Raw genomic sequence first — 21,372 nt, forward strand, 5'->3', positions numbered from 1 at the left:
AAGGGATTTGACCATTTCTCCTGACTTCAGCCAATCACATAACAAACAGGCAAGTCTTTCCACATAGTTCACTAACAAAATGTCTCAAATCTTCAGTATTTAAGGGTTTCTTTCTTTCCTAGGTTTTGTAAATCACTTAACTGCTTTTCAATAAAAAAAGAAATTGTAATCATTCATCCAATGATGAATATTGTCTCACTGCCACCCAACTTATGCCCTGCTTCACTTTCTTTATACACAGTAACTTGTTTGTCTCATTATTTTGTTGAAGACATTTGAAATGACAAATAGAGGCAATGCTAACACATGTCACTCAAATGAAATGATGAAAGTCTGAAGACTCATGATGTTCACGCACTGGACAGTACATCACAACTGCAATGTGGCTGGTCGCTACTGTAAGACACCACTGAATACAGTACACATCACAATTTCAGACACTAAAATATAAAACAGAAAATGTACTATTTTACAGTCAGCAAATCATTAATAAAGGTCTTATAGTAGACCGTGGGCAGATTTTTTTAAAAGAGTGACAGACTCGATTCTTGAAAGACTAATGAATAACAGGAATGACAAAGATAGTCAGATAACTATAATACATGGTATGACTGGTTTTAGATGAACAGATATGGAACCTGGACACAGTGCTATAGGAATTCACAACAGATGTCAAATTACTTCTTGCTTAGTGGGAAGAAGAAGAGCAGACAGAGATTAGAGGAAGGGCTGAGAGAAAAGGGCCCTCCAACAGCAAATGTAAGGAATGATTGATGGAGCAATGTCTTAGAAGAGGTGGATGAATCTGTCTTAAATAATATATTGACAGGAAAGAAGAGTCTTTAGAAATATCTTAAGAAATGTGTCTTTTTCTTACAATTAACAGGAAAGATGAGGTCAGAGTTACAAGAAACCTTAAAATAGAAAGGAAAACCTGAGACAGGGCAGATAAGCTGGCCTCCGCCAGCTGGGAGACAGGTGTTTGTTGATAAAGTGAAGAAACACAGATAACAGGTTTGGAAGAGGTGCCGTGGGAAATGTAACAGGGAGTAAATGAGAAGACTGGGGCTCAGTAGTAAACACCCAGCTGAGGGTGAATTAAATGAATTTTGAATCAAACTAATTTGTTAGCCCAGGCTCACAACTCTCTCCAGCAAAATTCAGAACAGAAGTAGGGGGAAAAAAGATAAACTGTGGGGCTTACTATGATACAGCTTAAGAATTAGAATGCAGGACTCAAAGGCTGTGGAAGCATTTCTGAAATGTTCAGCCATAAAATCCCAAGTTTTGAGGGATTATTGAAAAATTTTAATTGATTTGGGGTTTATAAAAGTAGAATAGCAATTACATATTTATCAGACCCTCACATCTTTCATTTCATCTTCTCAGCAGATGTGAGAGATGTAAGATATTTTTATAATGCTTTTCAACTGGAAACAGACTTCAAAAGATTTACTCCCAAATCACCAGCAGATCTGACCTGAAGCCATTCAACTGTAAGCTACTGCTTTTCCTGCTATGCCATATCTACTTCCCAGGGCACACTGAATCCTTGGCAGCCTACTCTTGAAACAGGTGCCAGCAGTCTTTTCTGGTATTGAACCAATTAGCACTAGTTAAGGATCACTTCATTCCCACTCTCCTTTTAGCCTTAATTTCTAGGTCTTATATGAAGAATAGACACTACCTTTTAAACTTAAAAATCTTTGACTGGCAAAATGACAGGGTAAATGATAAGGAAGGTATAAATAAGAACCCAAGTAAAAGAAAAATTTTAAAGATTAACATATTTAATATTCACAGTGTGTATAATACTTATTCGTACTTGAATAGTAGACACTGCCCACTTTCTCAAGGCAAGTCAGGCAAATCCTTATATATGGCCTCTGAAGCTAAGCTTCGGAGGTGTACAAGTAAATTCACTGATTTTCACCCCTGTTAAAAGTATAATTAGAAACAACCCAAATGTCCAACTAATAAATGAATAATATATATATCTATACAATATTACTCAGCAATAAAAAGGAATATAGTACAGAAACATGTTACATGTTTGACCCTTGAAAACATTATGCTAATAAGTAAAAGATGCCAGGCATAAAAGACCACATACTGAATGAGTCCATTTATATGAAATGTCCAGAACAAACAAATCTATAGAGACATTAGCGATTACCAGGAGCTGGCAGAATTGGGAGTAAATAGGGAGTAACTGCTAATGCATATCAGGTTTATTTTTGGGGTCATGAAAATGTTCTAAAACTGTGGAGATGGCATAACTGTGAATATACTGTAAAAAACCATTGGCTTGTACACTTAAATGAGTGAATTGTATGGCATATATATCTCAATAAGCTTATTAAAAATTTGCATTTAGGTTCCACTGGTCATGGGTGTATGGGGGAGTGTGTGTGTACAAACATATACACAGCATACTTAATTAAAATATTAAATAGAATATAAATGCTTACATTTCAAAAAAAAATTTAATGGTTTAATAATCCTTTCATAGTTTAGTGATGGCTATAAGTATGTCTGAGGCCAAGACGCCAACAACTCACCCTGTTTCCCATACTCTCACCACCAGATGAAAAACCATCTGGCTGCCAGGTGTTGCTCTTCACATTCCTCCATTGCCCCCACTCCAAGTTCCTAAAACTGTCCTGTCTCACCCTGGCATTCCAAAGCATTCACGCATCCCAAGACTACAGTTAGATCAAGTCTTACTCCCCAGACTTTGATTTTCCTTCATTTTTACCTATTGCATAAATTATTCCTATAAGACTTGTATTTAGAAACAAAAACTGCCCACTGGACTTGCAGGAATGGCCTGACCTAGACGAACTGCAGCAGCAGTACATTCGTGGAGACAACTCAGGCCACCACGCGTTCTTCCCTTACCCAACCTGAGGTACAATTTTTGGCTTTGAAAACACTTGGGGTTCGGTGCAAAGATATTCCCCTTCCTAATACTTGATTCTGAATGATTTGAATCTGCTTCCCCCAAACCCTAGGAAAGCAGAGGGTCCTTGGGTATACTCCTCTTATAAAAATCTTCTTCTTAATTTGGTGTTTGAGATTAGACAAAATCTATCATTCCAGAGCACTATTAATAACTTTTCAATGAATAAATCTCAAAAGATCAAACGATCTCCAAGATACATTCACATGCTGCTGGTAGCATTTAAAATTGGTATAATTCATTCAGAAGGCAATGATAACACCTACCATAGTCAAAATGATATTAAGAATAAGGAAATAACTCATTAGAAACATAAGGCTCTATATGGGGCGAGCTTTATCACAGCTTTAGGTGTGTAAGTAGAACACTGGGGAAAATGTAGACAGCCAACAGAAATTGAAGAGTTTGGTCAATTATGGTACAGAAACACAAGAGAACATCTCACCCACTAAAAAAAACACTTATAAAGATGAGACAGACTCCTGGGTAGCACTTATGATAATAAGTGAAATACCAAAACACAAAATGACATAAGTATCATAATTTAACACTACACCATCTTTCAAAATACATCCTCTTTTTAAAATACCTTTTTAAAAATCATTTGGAAAAATGACTCACCTCCAAATCTCTCATTTTAAAACTTCCCCAACCACTTAATTGCTCATTACAATTTTCTTTTTTGTTTTACTCTCCTATGCACTGTCTTTCTGGTCATCTCTATTTTCTAATATAGTTGTCTTTATCTCCACTCATTGTCTTGACAAAAATCTCACTGCCTAAAATGCTCTTTTCCAGCTGTAGGAAGAATAGCTACACAAGGTTACAGGGCAGCAAACAAAGCCACCCTACAGCTGCTGCACATCCTCTCCCACATCCTGCCTCGTCAGCCTGTGCAAGTTACAAAGCAGTAAAAGGAGACTGAAGTGGAAGAAGACTGAGGACATGCTCCAAGCCTCAAGGTTACTTATGCATTATTTTCACCTACCTAACTTAGCTTGCACAGGAAACAGAAATTTAAAATCATCATCTATTACAAGTTTCTCACCTCTTGCATGAATCGGATTCTGGAGAAGAAAGAGCTTCTTCTTGAATATCAGTACCACTAGAAGAATCATCTGGTCTATCAGGCTCCAACTTCCCAGGGGATTCCAGCTTTGATTGAGACAAGTGTTTTGTTACCAAGGGCATATCGGACAATTTCATTTTATCATTTTCCTCTTCTAAAAAGGAAAAAGAAATCAAAGAAAGAAAGAAAAGAAACATTTAAGAGTAGCTTAAAATCTATAACCTCTGGACATTTAATATCTCTACATCATTTACCATTGCTGTTTGTACTTAGTAAAATAGAATTTCACTTGACTTTTTACATTGATTCCAAAACTCTACTGACAGCAAGGGAATAAGAATCAGAATTACAATGGTGCCATCTAATTATACTGCCCACCCCATGTATTTCCAAATTAATTAATTTAAGAACAAAATTTCCTTTAAAACCAGGAATGGGGAGAACCTTGTAATTCTAATGAGGTTTCTATTTATAGTGTTACTAAAGAATTCCTGCGAATACAGATCAGAGAATACTGATAAACATAAGAAGCATAATAAAAAAAAGGATTAGATTCAATTAACAAGAGAACCACAGTGTTTGTCACTGACTACTCTATGGTAGCCAATCCATCTGGACGTTTTTCTACATCTCTTAAATAGAACCTAATATTCGCTATGGAAAAGGAAGACTAATTAGATATAACCAATATGTCTGCTTGATTCAATACATGTCACATTTCTTTGCATCTCTTGTATTCTCAACTTCCGAGGTCTCTTATTGCAGATAAAGATAAAGGTCCAGGGAAGCTGAAGGAATGGAGACACAGTGTTTACAAGAATGTGACATACAGATAGGAACAAATAACTGCAAATAAGAGCGCAGAAAACATCAATGAAGGATTCTTCAGTGTCTAGGACTTTCTCTCACAATCTGTTTCAGGACTCTGCTGGGATTTCAATTCTGCTGTTTTTAAGATTTAGGAGCTGACTAAGTACTTAACATGCAAGTCACATGTGCTAATAGTATAGAGCCCCCTTTCATGAGTTTCCTCACAGAGAAGCACAGCTTCCACACACCACTCATCCAGTGTGCTTGTAGGTAGGGGTTAAGGGACCTTTAACAAGGGACACTAAAAAAAATCATCAAGGTTTTGTTATAAAGAGAAAATTTATGGAAAAAGAGTTACAAGTTCTTAAAAAAAAACTTTTCCAAGCCCATACAGTCAAGATTTTTCCAGAAATAATTATAAGATTTTGTTATATTGGAGAACAGCATACATCACAAGAGTATAATTTCTAAAAATAAGCACTGGGTGTTCTCTGTCTTTTGATATGCCTAAATAACCCCTTACAGATGAATAAGCAAAATACAGTATATATACACAATGGAATTTTAGCCATTAAAAAGTAATGAAATTTTGATACATGCTATAACATGAGAACTTTGAAAACATTATGCTTAATGCAACAAGCTGACAAAGAACAAACATTGTACAGTTCCACTTATATAAGGTACCTAGAATAAGCATATTCATAGAAACAGAAAGTAGAATAGAGATTACCAGCGACTGATGGGGAGAGAAGAGAGTTATTATTTAATCGGTAGTTTTTGCTAGATGATAAAAAAGTTTTGAGTGTAGACAGTGGTGACAGTTAGACACACTGTGAATGTATTTAATGCCATGAAATCATACATTTATGAATAGTTGAAGTCATAAATATTATATTATGCATACTTTACCACAATAAAGAAAAAAAAATAAGAGGGATTTTTCCTGTGCACTTTCCTCCATTATGATTCTGTTTTGTTCACTGGCCCAAAGACCTAGCAATAGAAATATTACCCTCAAATTTTAAAATGGGTCTAAATTAAGGAATGTGCTATGTATTGGCATATGAAGTGTATTAGCTTTGGGATTTTTAGCAGAACATTCCATCCAAATGAAATACCAGTAACTTATTAAAAAAATAACTTATTCTCTTTGTAGGATATTTGAGGACCTGCACAATAAATCCTATATGTAGAAAACATCCTCAAGCTTAAACCTGTTATACTCTCAGAATATAACCATGGTCTTTCTAGAAAAACTCTCCCAAAGTCATTTTTCCCAGAGTAATATATCTAGTTTACCTTCACAACTGCTGTATGTCTAAAAATACGTTTTCCCACTTCAAATACTTAATAAGTCCAAAGTTAATTCCCTTGTTTTATTTTCCATATATATTACAAATAAAGAGTGAAATTCAATATATTTTGGTTTTTAATTAATATGTCTTACCCATGCATGCAGATAAATTTTCTGTAGACTCATCTTTTTTGGTTACTTTTATTTTTGACATTCCAACAGTCCTCTCATATCCTTTTTTGGCCTGATCCACCAGGAGCTGAAATTCATTTTGATGTTTTTTACCTAAAATTCAAAAACTCTATTCAGTAAAGCAAAGACGGTAAAATGTATATGTCTACAACCAATAAGCTGAGTATCAAGCAGTGTTCAAGCTTGCTCAAGAACAGCCCTTAGGAATCACTCACAATAAATCTGAAAGCTGACAAGCACAAGAATACAAAGGGCTGGAAGATCATGGAAACCTCCCCTTTTTATCTTCTCAGATATAAATATGGAAACATAATATTTCTAATTTGCTACTACTGTAGGTTTCTTCCCAAACCCCATATTCTAGAAAGGGTTCGATAGTTATGAAAGATGCTGCTTTCTTAAATACATCCAAGACACCATTCTAACTTCCAAGAAACAAAAAAGGACTAAGATTAATATTACCTGAATATCAAAGCAGAAGCGTCTAGAAACTTGGATTATGAAAACAAAGGCTATCCATTTCAATTCCCCTTTTCTGTTTCCCATTTCTTCCCTGTCTTTCATCAGAACTTCTTTAACAATCTAGAACCCACCATCACCTTATCTTAGGATAGTATAATTACACCAATCTTAATTTACTACTACTTTAACACCTTTGCAGGGCAGATAATTTAAGCCTGACCTCTAAGTCACTATTATTAAAGTACATTAATTTACTCAATAAAGAGTGGCCAGTCTAATCACAATGTTGTTCATGTGAAACCTGCATAAGATTGTATATCAATGATACCTTAATACAAAAAAAAAAGGAGTGGCCAGTCATTGTTAGAGCATGGACTTTTTTTTTTATTAAGGTATCATTGATATACAATCTTATGAAGGTTTTCACATGAGCAGCATTGTGGTTTCAACATTCACCCAAGTTATCAACACCCCACTGCAGTGACTATCCATCAGAGTAGTATGATGTTACAAAGTCATTCATTACTTGTCTTCTCCATGTTATACTGTCTTCCCTGTGACCTACATATACTATGTGGAGCACAGACTTCTAAAAACATCTATTTGTGATTCTGATCCATGGTTCAAACAGCAGAGGTTGCACTTTAACTATCTAATAGACAGTTAAAATAATATCACAAATCCTTTAAAAATACATTTGAGAAAGAATCATATTGCCAAGGTTAAAACAAAGTTTTGAGACTGTTTTCCATATAATAACAAACATTTTCCCTGTAGCACAATACTAAGAATAACTGGCTGTAGGGAAAACGTTATGCTTCAATTTGAAACTATGCTTTTTCTAGAAATGCCTTCCCAGGACTGGAGTCATTCACTGCCTCTGAGTTACATTATGGCTCTATAAACTGTAGACAACTGATGGTAACTGAAAATGATTCTTGTCTATAGGTATGCAAAATCCTCTCTGGTGAAGGTTCAGTTGACTTCCCTTCCTCACTGTGGAAGAAGACAGTTTTGCTTCCATTTGCATATTGATTTCAATATTCCAGATCTATAAACGTTGACTGTTCTTTAGACATTAGGGAGAGACTGCTCATAATTCCATTATATTTATGTGTATGGTATGTATATAAAAACTCCAGTGAAACTACTGTGTTGAGTTGTAAACTGTCTAGTAAATTTCAAAAAAGAGACTGCTTAAAATTTCAGCAACAGAAATATAAGCTGGCCATGAAAATTACTGGAGAAGTTAGCTCTTCAGAATTAGGTGAGATCCTCTACAAGATACAAGCTAGATGATTTCTTTCAAGTTCTATTTATTTCCCAGTAAAGTCACTCCATTGTGTGTGTATGGACTGTGGGTTTAAGAATTATTCAAAGAACATGCTAAAGTAATCTCATTAACAGTTAAGGAGGCTTAATGACTTTATCTTCTGAAGTAATAAATTCCCAGGTTTAAAAGAGATTGTCTTTTTCTACTCTAATTACTCCTACAGCTAGGCTGGAAACCAAAAAGTAAATGGCAGGCACTGCTCTGGCTTTGGCCCAAGAAGTCCATCAACCCCTGCGTAAAAACTGAACAATGCCAAGAGATCATGATGAATAAAACTGTTCCCACTCATCTCTTCACCTCATTTTAGGAATCCTGCCATTGGCAAGGAGTACTTCAGAATTTAAAATCTCAGTTCTACTGGTTAAATGCCCTGAATTTACCTCCTCAAAGTATTGAATGGTTCAGATGGTGGTGAAAGATGATGTATAAGCCCACATTCAACCAACTCATATTCTTCAAGATTTTTAATCCTTAAAACATATAACCCCTTCTGGCTCCCAGTTGAAATAGCATACTCCTTTCTAGTGCCAAATGAAGCCCTTCACTCCCTGAATACCTTTACTACTCTTCTGTAGACCAGCTTTTACAGCCAGATTTGCCAGTGAACCCAAGGTACACAAGACTGAAACCAAGCTGCCCTAGGAATGTGACAGACTCACCCCCCTCTACACTGATGCCATGGAGATACTTACTCATTTACTTTAAATCACCAAATGAATCTGGAGTCAGTGTCTCACAAAGTAAAATCTCATCTATTTTTTTTCACCAAACGCCTATGATGACACTCAAGCAGCTAAACAAAGTAACATTCACTAAGGGCTTATTCATTTAGCCCTGAACTGACTAGGCTCACTTTAAATTCATGATCATAAGTCTCAAATGGGCACTCAACACTGCTACATAATTTTACTACCTTTCTGTAGTAAACTAGTTTACTACTCTCCAAAATGACCATTTCATACTTTATCCAAACCTCCAACTGGCTCTCAGTTGGCCTCATACTGGTTTGAAAATACAGAAATGAGGCAGGGAAAAAGATGGCAGCATGAGAAGTGAGGCAAAAAATTCCTTCCAAAATGATACATAACATGGAAATACAGCAAATACATCTAATCCTGAAAGAGCGACAGGAAGACTGCAGAACAGATGGTCTACATCTGGGGAAAAGAGAAGACCTCACAGAAAAAGGTAAAGGAGCAAAGCCATGATCCAGAGGGACCCAAGCCCTTCCCCCACCCCAGCTCATAGGCAGGAGGAAGAGAAATGGAGTAGGGAGGGAACAGAAGCCCAGGACTGCTGAACACTCACCCCGGGAGATCTGCTCCAGGAGCACGAACCCACATTACATGGTACTCTGGAGATTACAGGGGTTGGAAGGCAAAGACAGGAGGAATACTCAGACAGACTGAAATTCCAGCTGCTTCTGGAGAACAGGTACCCACAACCTACCACTCTGGCACAAAAGAAAAGTGGACAGTTTGAGTGACTTCCAGACAGCAACAGGGGTGCTAAAGGTAGCAAGGATTGTACAGAGTGTATTGATCAGGAGAAAGGACAGATGGACAAATTCATCCTGTCACACTCAGCCCAGCAGGTTGGGAACTTTCATAAGTTTCAGGAAATCCATTCCCCTGGCTGGCAACACATCCCCGAAGGCCCCCACTGCAATACGCAGCCTGCCGCTCCTTCCTCCTGGCACGTACTGGTCCGCTTACCTGCTGCCCGCACCATTCCGCCAGGCCAGCCAGAGGGCGGCCACGCATACGGCAGCTACAGGGGCATAATGCAGAGGCTCTTCCCTGCAAGCTTGGCCAGTGGAGGCAGGCACTCCAGCCAGGAAGCAGGAAAGAGCTTTCTCCTCCTGGCAGGCACCAGAGGGTGGCTCCAGAGAGTAGAATGTCTGGTCAGTAGAGGGCGCTGCCTACACAAAGTTATTATTCCATAGTAATCATCAGAAATATGCAGTGGCAAAAGAATCTCATAAAAACTACAATTCCTCAAACACCAGAAAGAAGGCTAAGAGAAACTGAAATCACAAATCTTCTTGATAAAGATTTCAAGACGACTTCAAGGAAGGAACAGAAGGAAGCACTTCAAGGAAGGGACAGAAACTTTGAAAAATAGTCTCTGAAATGAAAACATAGAATGGAGGGATTTAAAAGCAGATTAGATGAGGTAGAGGAGAAGGTAAATGAAATAGAAATTACAGAACAGGAATACAAAGAAGCTGAAGCACAGAGATAAAAAAGGATCCCTAGCAAAGAAAGAATATTGACAGAACTGTGAGACCAATCCAAACAGAACAATATTCACATTAAAGGGGCACTAGAAAAAGACAAGAGAGAAAAAGGGATAGAAAGCCTCTTTGAGGAAATAACTGTTGAAAACTTCCCAATCTGGGGAAGGAAATGTCTCTCAGGTCACGGAACTGCATAGATCTCTCAACACAAGGGATCCTAGAAAGACAACACCAACACAAGTAATAATTAAAATGGTAAAAGATGAAGAACAAGGACAGAGTATTAAAAGCAGTCAGGGAGAGAAAAAAGATCACAACCAAATGAAAACCCATCAGGTTATCATCAGACTTCTCAGCAGAAACCTTACAGGCCAGAAGGGAGTGGCATGATATATATATAATGCAACAAAACAGAAGGGCCTTGAAATGAGAATACTCTACCTAGCAAGACTATCATTTAAATTTGAAGCAGGGAATAAACAATTTTCACATAAGCAAAAGTTGAGGGAATTTACCTCCTACAAACCATCTCTAGACTGTACTTTGAAGAGACTGGTATAGACGAAAGTACTCCTAATAGTTGTCACCAGAGAAAATGAAACCACAGGAAAGGAAGTAGGCCAATTAATTATTAAGCATTGAAAAATAAAATCAACCACCCAAAAAGTCAGTCAAGGGAAACACAAAGAGTACAGAATATGACACCTAATATATAGAGCGGAGGAGGAAGAAAAGTAAGGGAGAAGAAAAAAAAAAACCTTCAGATTGTGTTGGAAATAGCATAACAAATGAGCTAAGTGAGACTGTTAGATAGTAAACAAGCTGCCCTTGAACATTTGGTACCCACAAATCTAAAAGCCTGTAATTGAAATAAGTACATATCTATCCATAATCACCCTAAATGTAAATGGATTGAATGCACCACTCAAAAGACAAAGAGTTACACAATGGATAAAAAAGCAAGACCCATCAATATGCTGCCTACAAGACACCTTCACACCCAAAGACATACATAGACTAAAAGTGAAGGGATAGAAAAACATATTTCATGCAACTAATAGAGAGAAAAAAGCAGGAGTTGCAGTACTTCTATCACATAAAACAGACTTCAAAAGAAAGTAACGAGACAAAGAAAGACACTACATAATGATAAAGGTGACCACTTTATATCCAAAAAGACAATATAACCATTATAAATACCTACACACCGAATATAGGAGCATCTAATTGTGTGAAACAAACACTAACAGAATTAAAGGAGGAAATAGAATGCAACACTTTCATTTTAGGAGACTTCAACAGAACACTCACCCTAAAGGACAGATCAAATAGACAGAAAATAAGTAAGGAGACAGAGGCATGGAACAACACATTAGAACAGATGGACCTAACAGACATCTACAGAACACTCCATCCAAAAGCAGCAGGATACACACTCTTCTCAAGTGTACATCAGACATTTTTGAGAATAGATCACATACTAGGCCACAAAAAGAGCCTCAGTAAATTCAGGATTGAAAATGTATCAATCAGCCCCTCAGACCATAAAGGTATGAAACCAGAAATAACTTATGCAAAGAAAACAAAAAGGTTCACAAAAATATGGAGGTTTAAGAACATGCTCCTAAATAATCAATGGATCAATGACCAAATAAAAGCAGAAATCAAGCAATATATGGAGACAAATGAAAACAACAGCTTAACACACACAAAAATCTGTGGGATGCAGTGAAGGCAGTTCTAAGAGGAAAGTATATAGCAATACAAGCTTACCTCAAAAAGAAAAACAATCCCAAATGAACAGTCTAAACTCACAATTAGAAAAAGAAGAAAAAAGGAGGCCCAAAGTCAGTAGTAGAAGGGAAATAAAGATTAGAGCAGAAATAAATGAAATCAAGAAGAAAAAAACAATGGAAAGAATTAATGGAACCAGGAGATGGTTAAGAAAATAAACAAAATAGATAAAACCTTAGCCAGATTTATCATGAAAAGAAGACAGTGTACACATATAAACAGAATCAGAAATGAGAAAGGAAAAATCACTATGGACACCACAGAAATACAAAGAATTATTAGAGAATACTATGAAAAAAGATATGTCAACAACTTGGATAGCCTAGAAGAAATGGACAATTTTCTAGAAAAACACACCCTTCCAAGACTGACCAAGGAAGAAACAGAAAATCTGAACAGACCAATTACCAGCAACGAAATTGAACTGGTAATCCAAAAACTACATAAGAACAAAACTTCTGGACCAAATGGCTTCACTGCTGAATTTTATCAAACATTTAGTGAAGACCTAATACCCAACCTCCTTAAAGTGTTCCACAAAGTAAACTAATACTATGAGGCCAGCATCACTCTAATACCAAAACCATGCAAAGATAACACATAAAAAGAAAATGACAGACCAATATCCCTGATGAACACAGATGCAAAAATACTCAACAAAATATTAGCAGACCAAATAAAAAAATACATCAAAAAGATCATCCATCATGATCTAGCGGGACTTATTCTAGGGATATAAGGATGGCACAATATTTGAAAATCCATCAATATCATACATGACATCAACAAAATGAAGGACAAAAATAACACGATCATCTCCATACATGCTGAAAAAGCATTCAACAAAATTCAACATCCATTCATGATAAAACTCTCAACAAAGTGGATATACAGGGCAAGTACCTCAACATAATAAAGGCAATATATGATAAACCCACAGCCAACATCATACTTAACAGCGAGAAGCTGAAAGCTTTTACCTTTAAGATTACGAGCAAGACAAGGATGCTCACTCTCCCCACTTCTATTCGAAATAGTACTGGACATCCTAGCCACAGTAATCAGACAACACAAAGAAATAAAAGGCATCCAAATTAGTAAGGAAGAAGTTAAACTGTCATTGTTTGCAGATGACATGATACCATACATAAAAAAACCCTAAATAATTTACTCCAAAGTAACTAGAATAGCTGAACTCAGCAAAGTTGCAGGATACAAAATTAATACACAGAAATCTGTTGCATTTCTATATACTAATGATGAACTAACAGAAATAGAAATCAGGAAAACAATTCCATTCACAGTTGCATCAAAAAGAATAAAATATCTAGGAATAAATCTAATGAAGGAAGTGAAAGACCTATACCCTGAAAACTACAAGACACGAATAAATGAAAATACATCCTGTGCTCATGGATAGGAAGAATTAATATTGTCAAAATGGCCATCCTGCCTAAAGCAATCTGCAGATTCAATGCAATCCCTACCAAAATACCAACGGCATTCCTCAGTAGTTCTAAAATTCATATGGAACCACAAAAGACCCTGAATAGCCAAAGCAATCCTGATAAGGAAGAATAAAGCTGGGGAGATTATACTCCCCAACTCCAAGCTCTACCACAAAGCCACAGTAATCAAGACAATTTGGTACTGACATAAGAACAGACCCATTAATCAATGGAACAGAAGAGAGGGCCAACATATAAACCCAAGCATATATGGTCAATTAATATATGATAAAGGAGCCATGGATATACAGTGGGGAAATGACAGCTTCTTCAACAACTGGTGTTGACAAAACTGGACAGCTATATGCAAGAGAATGAAACAGGATTATTGTCTAACTCCATACACAAAAGTGAACTCAAAATGGATCGAAGACCTGAATGTAAGTCATGAAACCATAAAACTCTTAGACAAAAACATAAGCAAAAATCTCTTTAATATAAACATGAGCAACTTTTTTCTGAACACATCTGCTTGGGCAAGGGAAACAAAAGCAAAAATGAACAAATGGGACTACATCAAACTAAAAAGCTTCTGTACAGCAAAGAACACCATCAGTAGAACAAAAAGGCATCCTACTGTATGGGAGAATATATTCGTAAATGACATATCCGACAAGGGGTTAACATCCAAAATACACATAGAACTCAAATGCCTCAACACCCAAAAAGCAAATAACCCAATTAAAAAACTGGGTTTAAATTCAGATGGCCAACAGGCACATGAAAAGATGCTCCACATCGCAAATTATCAGGGAAATGTAAATTAAAACCACAATGAGATAGCACCTCACACCAGTTAGGATGGCCAACATGGAAAAGATTAGGAACAACTAATGCTGATGAGGATGCAGAGAAAGGGGAACCCTCCGGCAATGTTAGTGGGAATGTAAATTAGTTCAACCATTGTGGAAGGCATTATGGAGGTGCCTCACAAAACTAAAAATACAAATGCCATTTGACTCAGGAATTCCACACTAGGAATTTACCCCAAGGAAACAAGATCTCAGATTCAAAAAGACATAGGCACCCCTATGTTTATCACAGCACTATTTACAATAGCCAACATACTGAAGCAACCTAAGTGTCCATCAGTAGATGAATGGATAAAGAAGATGTGGTACATATACACAATGGAATATTATACAGCAGTAAGAAGAAAATAAATCCTACCATTTGCATCCACATGGATGGAGCTAGAGGGTATTATACTCAGTGAAATAAGCCAGGCAGAGAAAGACAAGTACCAAATGATTTCCCTCATTTGTGGAGTATAACAACAAAGCAAAACTAAAGGAACAAAATAGCAGCAGACTCACAGACTCCAAGAAGGGACTAGCAGTTATCAAAGGGGAGGGGTGGGGAAGCATGGGTTGGGACGGAGGGAGAAGGGGATTGAGGAGCATTATGATTGGCATGCATGGTGTTGGGGGGATCATGGGGAAGACCGTGTAGCACAGAGAAGACAAGTGGTAACTCTGTGGCATCTTACTACACTGGTGAATTCTATGAAACACATAAAGAAGGAAATAATTTCTGCTCTACTCAAGTTCTTCTAGAAAACTGAAAAGGAAGTACTGATGTATAGTGACCGCAATGGGGTATGGGGGCAGGATTCGATAATATGGGTGAATGTAGTAACCACAATATTTTTAAACCTTCATAAGAGTGTATATCAGTGAGAACTTGAAGGAAGGAAGGAAGGAAGGAAGGAAGGAAGGAAGGAAGGAAGGAAGGAAGGAAGGAAGGAAGGAAGGAAGAAAGGAAAAGAAAAAATATCCCACTTGGTTATATTGTCTTATCCTTTATATATATTTGATTTACAAAGATTCTGTCAAGAGTTTTTGCATCTGTGTTCATGAGTAATACTGGTCAGAATTTTTATTGTACTATCTTTGTCTGGTTTTTAGTTTCATGGAAACTCAGGCCTTACAAAATGACATAGGAAGTACTGCTTCCTTTTCAATTTTCTAGAACTTGAGTAGAATGGGTATTATTTCCTTCTTTACGTGTTTCATAGAATTCACCAGTGAAGTCATTTGGACTTTGAGTTTTCTTCAGGGATTGCAAATTCAATTTATTTACTAGATACAGGGCTATTCAGCTCATCTATTTCTTCTTGAATAAGGTTTAGTAGTTTCTGTCTTTCAAGATATCCATCCATTACATGTATGTTATCAAATGTACTGGCATGAAATCATTCATAATATTCCACTATTTTTTTAAGGTCAGTATAGGACACTTAGTAATTTCCCCTCTTTTATTCCTGATATTGGTAATTTGTGTTTTCTCTCTTTTTATCCTGGTAAGACTGCTAGAGGTTTATCAATTTTATTGATCTTTACAAAGAGCAAACTTTTGGGGTCACAGATTTTCTCTTATTTTTCTGTCTTCAATTTCATTGATTTATACTCTTATCTTTATTATTACCTTCCTTCTGCCTACTTTGGATGGAATTTGCTCTTCTTTCCTAGTTTCTTATGGTGAAAACATAGAAGATTCATATAAAAACTCTTCTCTTTTCTAACACAAGCATTAAGTGCTCTACATTTACCTTGAAAAGAACTGTTTTAGTTGTATCCCACATCAATATGCTTTCATTACATTCAGTATATTCCCTAATCTGTTTTTACTTCATCTGGTCTGTTTTTCAATTTAGGTGTGCTTGTCATCTAAGAAATTCCATTTGAATCTTTTTCATATTGTCCATTTCTCACCTCAGCAGGACCCTTTATTTTTCCTTTTAGACATAGAGCATATTGTAAATTGTTGTTTTAACATTTTTGTCTACTATTTACATCATCTCTGTAACTCCTGGATATGTTCTATTAATTGATTTTTCTCCCTTCTATTGGACCTTATTTTTCTGTCTCTTTGAATTGCTGGTAATTTCAATAGGATAATGGATTCTGTTAATTTTATATTTTTGATTGCTAGATTTTGTTCTCTCCGTAAACTGTATTATATTTTGTTCTGGACTGTTGGGAGCCATGCTACTCAAGCTGTGTAGCGAAGCTCAGGCTGGAGGAAGACCCCCACAAATCAGGGGCCTTCGCAGCTGGCTCCCTCTATTACCCACCTTGATTTTGTTATTTTCCATTATACTATTGGCTTTGTTTTTACTTGCATTGTTGCCAAAGACTAAGCTAACCTTTGCTAAGCAGCACGGAAAAGATGAGAACATAAACTTCCCAAAAGCTTTTCAGGACAGTGCTCCTGAAGAATAGAACACGCAGGGGCCAAATGGCGATCTTAGCATAGAGTACCAAATCCTGCTGTTAGTCAAACATTGACCACCCCATTTCCACTGAGAATGCCCCCCTTGTTTACAATGCTAGTGAAACTAGTGATGGAAAATTTTCTAGAAATAGAGTTACGAGAGAATATTGAATAGAATAACCCTGTTGACACTTAATTAATCATCTCATGTTTTCTTCCCCCTACTACTTCTATAGTTTGTTTTTCTTCTTTCCTAATCACAGCCCTTTACTAGAATTTGTGCCTCATATGTGAAATTACCAAGTACCATATTTCAGGAAGTAAAGATACCTCAAAACAAGTGCTGGGCATAGAAGCCACGGAGCATAAATCTGCAAAGAAGTAAAAAACTAATCTTTTCAAAGAATATTACTTCTCTCTCGCTTACCAGCTTTACATCTCCCTGTATGGCCCTGTAAGATGGCTGGTTAGCCAGAGACGGGCAAGATTCCTCAAAGGAGGAACAACCTAAGACAGGCACAGTCGCAGGGGGGCCATCAGGTGAGAAAAAGGGGGCCAACAGAGGTGAGGCTTAGAACCTCACCCCCCCCAGTTTTGAGAGAAATCTTCTACACCTGTGGATGTTTTGTTGCCCTTGTTCAGCCTGGATTAAGACCTGGTCTGTAGGCACAAACCTGATCATCTACACCTGCCTTCTGACAGTTCTAAATCATGCCTTCTATCTATATCTTGCATTTACCTACTACATTAACATTTTATTAGATTCACATATAAAGCATAAAAATCAAATGAATAATCATACATCATATTTGACGTGATTGTTTACAGTTTAAAGTTTGTAGTTAAAACAGAAACAGTTTCTATGATATGAATGCTCTTGCATTGTTCACCATGTAAGAACTTGTTTAGTCCCTGCAGTAGTGGAGTCATGGAGACCTGTGTAGCATATGTCAGGGAGATTTTAGTATCCACACAGAAGAAAGAGAAATGTAGATAAGAAGGGGGAAATTTAGTTTGCTGCCTACTGTGGCCTATAAAGGGGTATAAGGTGAAGATATGAGTTTATGATTTTAGATCGATTATAAATTTATTAAAGCCTCTACGAATATTTTAGTGGGAAAGAATCCTAGCTAACTGTGGCACTAGGTGACCTGTATTTCACCCTGAGCTGATAGACTCCATAGTCACTGCTACATACTGCACGCTCCTACGGTCACATGCACTACTTAGAAACTGCATTGCATAGAAACGTAAAACACAACAGAGTACATATTGATAGGAAAAGTTTCAGTCAAGGAACAGAAAAACAACCACCTGTCTAACGCTTGACCAACCATGAATAGATTAGAAAGGAAAAGAAAGAAAAAAGCTTGCCTATACTTATTAACCAACTGCCTATACTAATTAATCATCAGAATAATTTAAAAAATGATCATATCCTTGTGCAAAATGGTACAAATAAAGTTGTCATCGGCACTTTGTCGAGAGACCACCTCCATCTGACTCCGTGTCCTGTCTCTCCATACACCAACTCTGTCCTGCACCTTCAGGCATTCCACCCCTAGGCTGGAGCTGGACTCCCGCACTGGACCACAAGCAAGCTACCTGGAATCAACTGAATCATTTCAAGGCTTTATTTCAAATTTTTTTAGGGCAGATTATCAACATAATAAGATGACAGGCCATAGAACAGGAGAAAATATTTGCAAAATACATGTGATAAAGGACTGTTATTGACAATATACAAAGAACTTCTAAAATTCTGTAAGAAAATGGGCAACCCAAATAAAAAAATGGGCAAAAAATATGAACAGACACTTCAACAAAGGAGATATACAGATGGCAAATAAACATATAAAAAGATGCTCAACATCATACATCATTAGAAAATTACACATTAAAACAATGAGATACCACTACCTACATGTGAGAATGGCAAAAATCAAAAACACTAACAATACTATATGCTGATGGGTATGTGAAGCAATAAGAATTTTCACTCATTGCTGATGGGAATGCAAAATGGTACAGTCATCTTGGAAGACAACTGGCAATTTCTTTCAAAACTAAAGACACCTTATGATCTAGCAATGAGACCCCTTACCATTTACCCAAATGAATTGAAAACTTATGTCCACACAAAAACCTGCACATGAATGTTTTCAGCAGCTTTTTTTGTAATTGTCAAAAGAAGCAACCAAGGTGTCTTCAGTAGGTAAACTGATAAATGAACTGTGGTACATTCAGAACAATGGAATACTACTCAGGGCTAAAAGGAAATGAGCTATAGAGCCATGGAAAGACACAGAGGAAACTTGAATGCATGTTAATAAATAAAAGAAGACAATCTAAAAAGGCTATATACTGTATGGTTCCAGTTTATATGACATTCTGGAAAAGAAAAGACTATGAAGACAGTAAAAAGATAAGTGATTGCTAGGGCTTAGGGAGGAGGAACAGAGGCATTTTTTAGGGCAGTGAAACTACTGTTATATAGAATGGTAGATGTATATCATTATAGATTTGTCAAAACCCATAGAAAATATAACACCAAGAGTGAACTAATGTAAACTATGGACTTTGTGATAATGACATGTCTGTGCAAGTTCATCAACTGTAACAAATGTACTGCTCTGGTGTGGGATGTTGGCAGTGGACAGCCTGTGTATGTGTGGAGGCAGGAGAAATACAGCGACTCTGAGCATTTTCCACTCACTTTTGCTGTGAATCTAAAACTGCTCTAAAAAATGATGATGTCTGTATTTTAAAAACGTTTTTATTAGAGAAAATTAGAGGAGCCATTAGTCTAGAGTAGGGGTCAGCAAACAGCAGCCCAACAGCCAAATCCAACCTATGACACATTTTTATATGGTCCTCTAGCTAAGAATGGTTTTTATATTTTTATAAAGGATTGGAAACAAACAGGAACATGAGCAAAACCATATGTAGCTTCTGAAGCCTAAAAGATTTATCATCTGGCCCTTAGGTAAGCTAGCCCAGTACCAAAGCAATAAAAGCTTTCTGAGGATTCTGCCTGATGCCCCAGATATTAAGTTTTTTTCTAGGAAGACTGGTGGTGAATTCATACTGTTTTCCGGCCTTTGTGAATTCCAGAAATTGTTCTGGAACAAATCCTTTCAAGCAGTTCTTTCCCTAGTCTCAGGCAGTTTCCCTGCATTCATGTGCAGATTGCGGAGCAGCTAAAGACTTAACTGGCTCTCTCTACAGATCTTTAGAGCTCTCTGCTCAGTGGTTCACTCCCTTCTGGTACTCTGTCCCACAAATTCTAGATATCTTGGCCTCCCACAACTTTGACTTCTGTTTTTACCTACTCAGTGATACCACGGGATTATTTTGGGGTTCAGTTCTCCCACCATATGCCTTAAAACAGCCTCTAAACTGCTGGAACTGCAGAGCGCACCATGTAATTGGTTTTCTCTCTCTCAGGGATAACAGTCCTTAGATAATGTATTCCAATATCTGAAACACCAGTTTTATACATTTCATCTGGTTTTTTCATTTTTCAATGAAAGCAAGTAAACACAGTCTGTTATTCCACGTGGGCAGGTAGAAATGTCCACTTAAATTTTTTTGTGTTTGAAACATTTTCTTTTTAATCAACTACTATGAACACAAAATAGTTATACTTACTTTTAAATGAATTAATAAATAATTGTGAAATTTCTTGGTTTTAATTTTTCTTTGACACATGGGTTATTTGCAAGTGTGTTATATAGTTTCCAAATATTTGGTGACTTTCCAGAGGGCTCTATTACTGACTGACATTTAATGCCATTGTGGCCAGAGAACATATCCTAAAACTAAAATTTACCCACCAAAGAAGAGGTTCCCAATATACTGAAAGCATGGTACGGCACAAAGGGCTTAAATTTGAGCATCTGATAACCCTGGGTTTGCCAGCTCTGCTCCCTACTAGCATATTGACAGTTTGTCTAGATTTTCTGAGTCCCAGTTTCTTTCTCTGTGAAATAGGATAATACTTGTTTCACAGAGTTGCCAGTGAAGAGTCCCCACCAGTAAGATGGCAAACTTCCGGCTTCTTTTCGGGGTCCTCAGTTCCTGCCGGCGCCACCTGAAGCCCAATCACCTCTCGCCCGCCTCCCAATCCCAGCACCTAGCCAACAGCCACCAGCCCCATAGAAGTAACACCACAATCACCCTATGCCCCTTCCTATATAACCCAGCACCTTTCCCTAATAAAGCAGAACTCTCCGGTGAATTGCTGCTGTGTCACTCCTTTCCTTTCATTGGTGCCAAAACCCGGGAGATGGGACACCCCAACTGGGCCCTGTCTTCCCCCCAACACCAGCAGCAGCTTGCCCTCGTCCTCTTTATCCGACGCTGGCTCATCACACTCACCGCTCCTCTCTGGCCTTTAGGTAAGTTTTCCCCCCGGGGTGGGCCACTCTTCCCGAGCTATTGCAGTGCCATTGACTGTGATCGTCCGGCAAGGCCCTGATGCTCGGGGA

At 37.3% G+C, this 21,372-nt stretch overlaps 1 protein-coding gene across 2 annotated transcripts in view; it reads right to left on the bottom strand.

The window, feature by feature from the left end:
• RAD18 (RAD18 E3 ubiquitin protein ligase) overlaps nt 1-21,372 on the bottom strand; it is a 156,367-nt gene that overhangs the window by 45,909 nt on the left and 89,086 nt on the right. For both annotated transcript variants that reach the window (XM_037019390.2, XM_073230968.1), the window contains exons 10-11: nt 6,292-6,423; nt 4,011-4,185 (exon numbers count right to left, since the gene is read on the bottom strand). In XM_037019390.2, the coding sequence (XP_036875285.2) occupies nt 4,011-4,185; nt 6,292-6,423 (307 nt within the window). The remainder of the gene's footprint in view (nt 1-4,010; nt 4,186-6,291; nt 6,424-21,372) is intronic.

Source organism: Manis javanica, chromosome 3, assembly GCF_040802235.1.
Source record: "Manis javanica isolate MJ-LG chromosome 3, MJ_LKY, whole genome shotgun sequence".
NCBI classification, from domain to species: domain Eukaryota; kingdom Metazoa; phylum Chordata; class Mammalia; order Pholidota; family Manidae; genus Manis; species Manis javanica.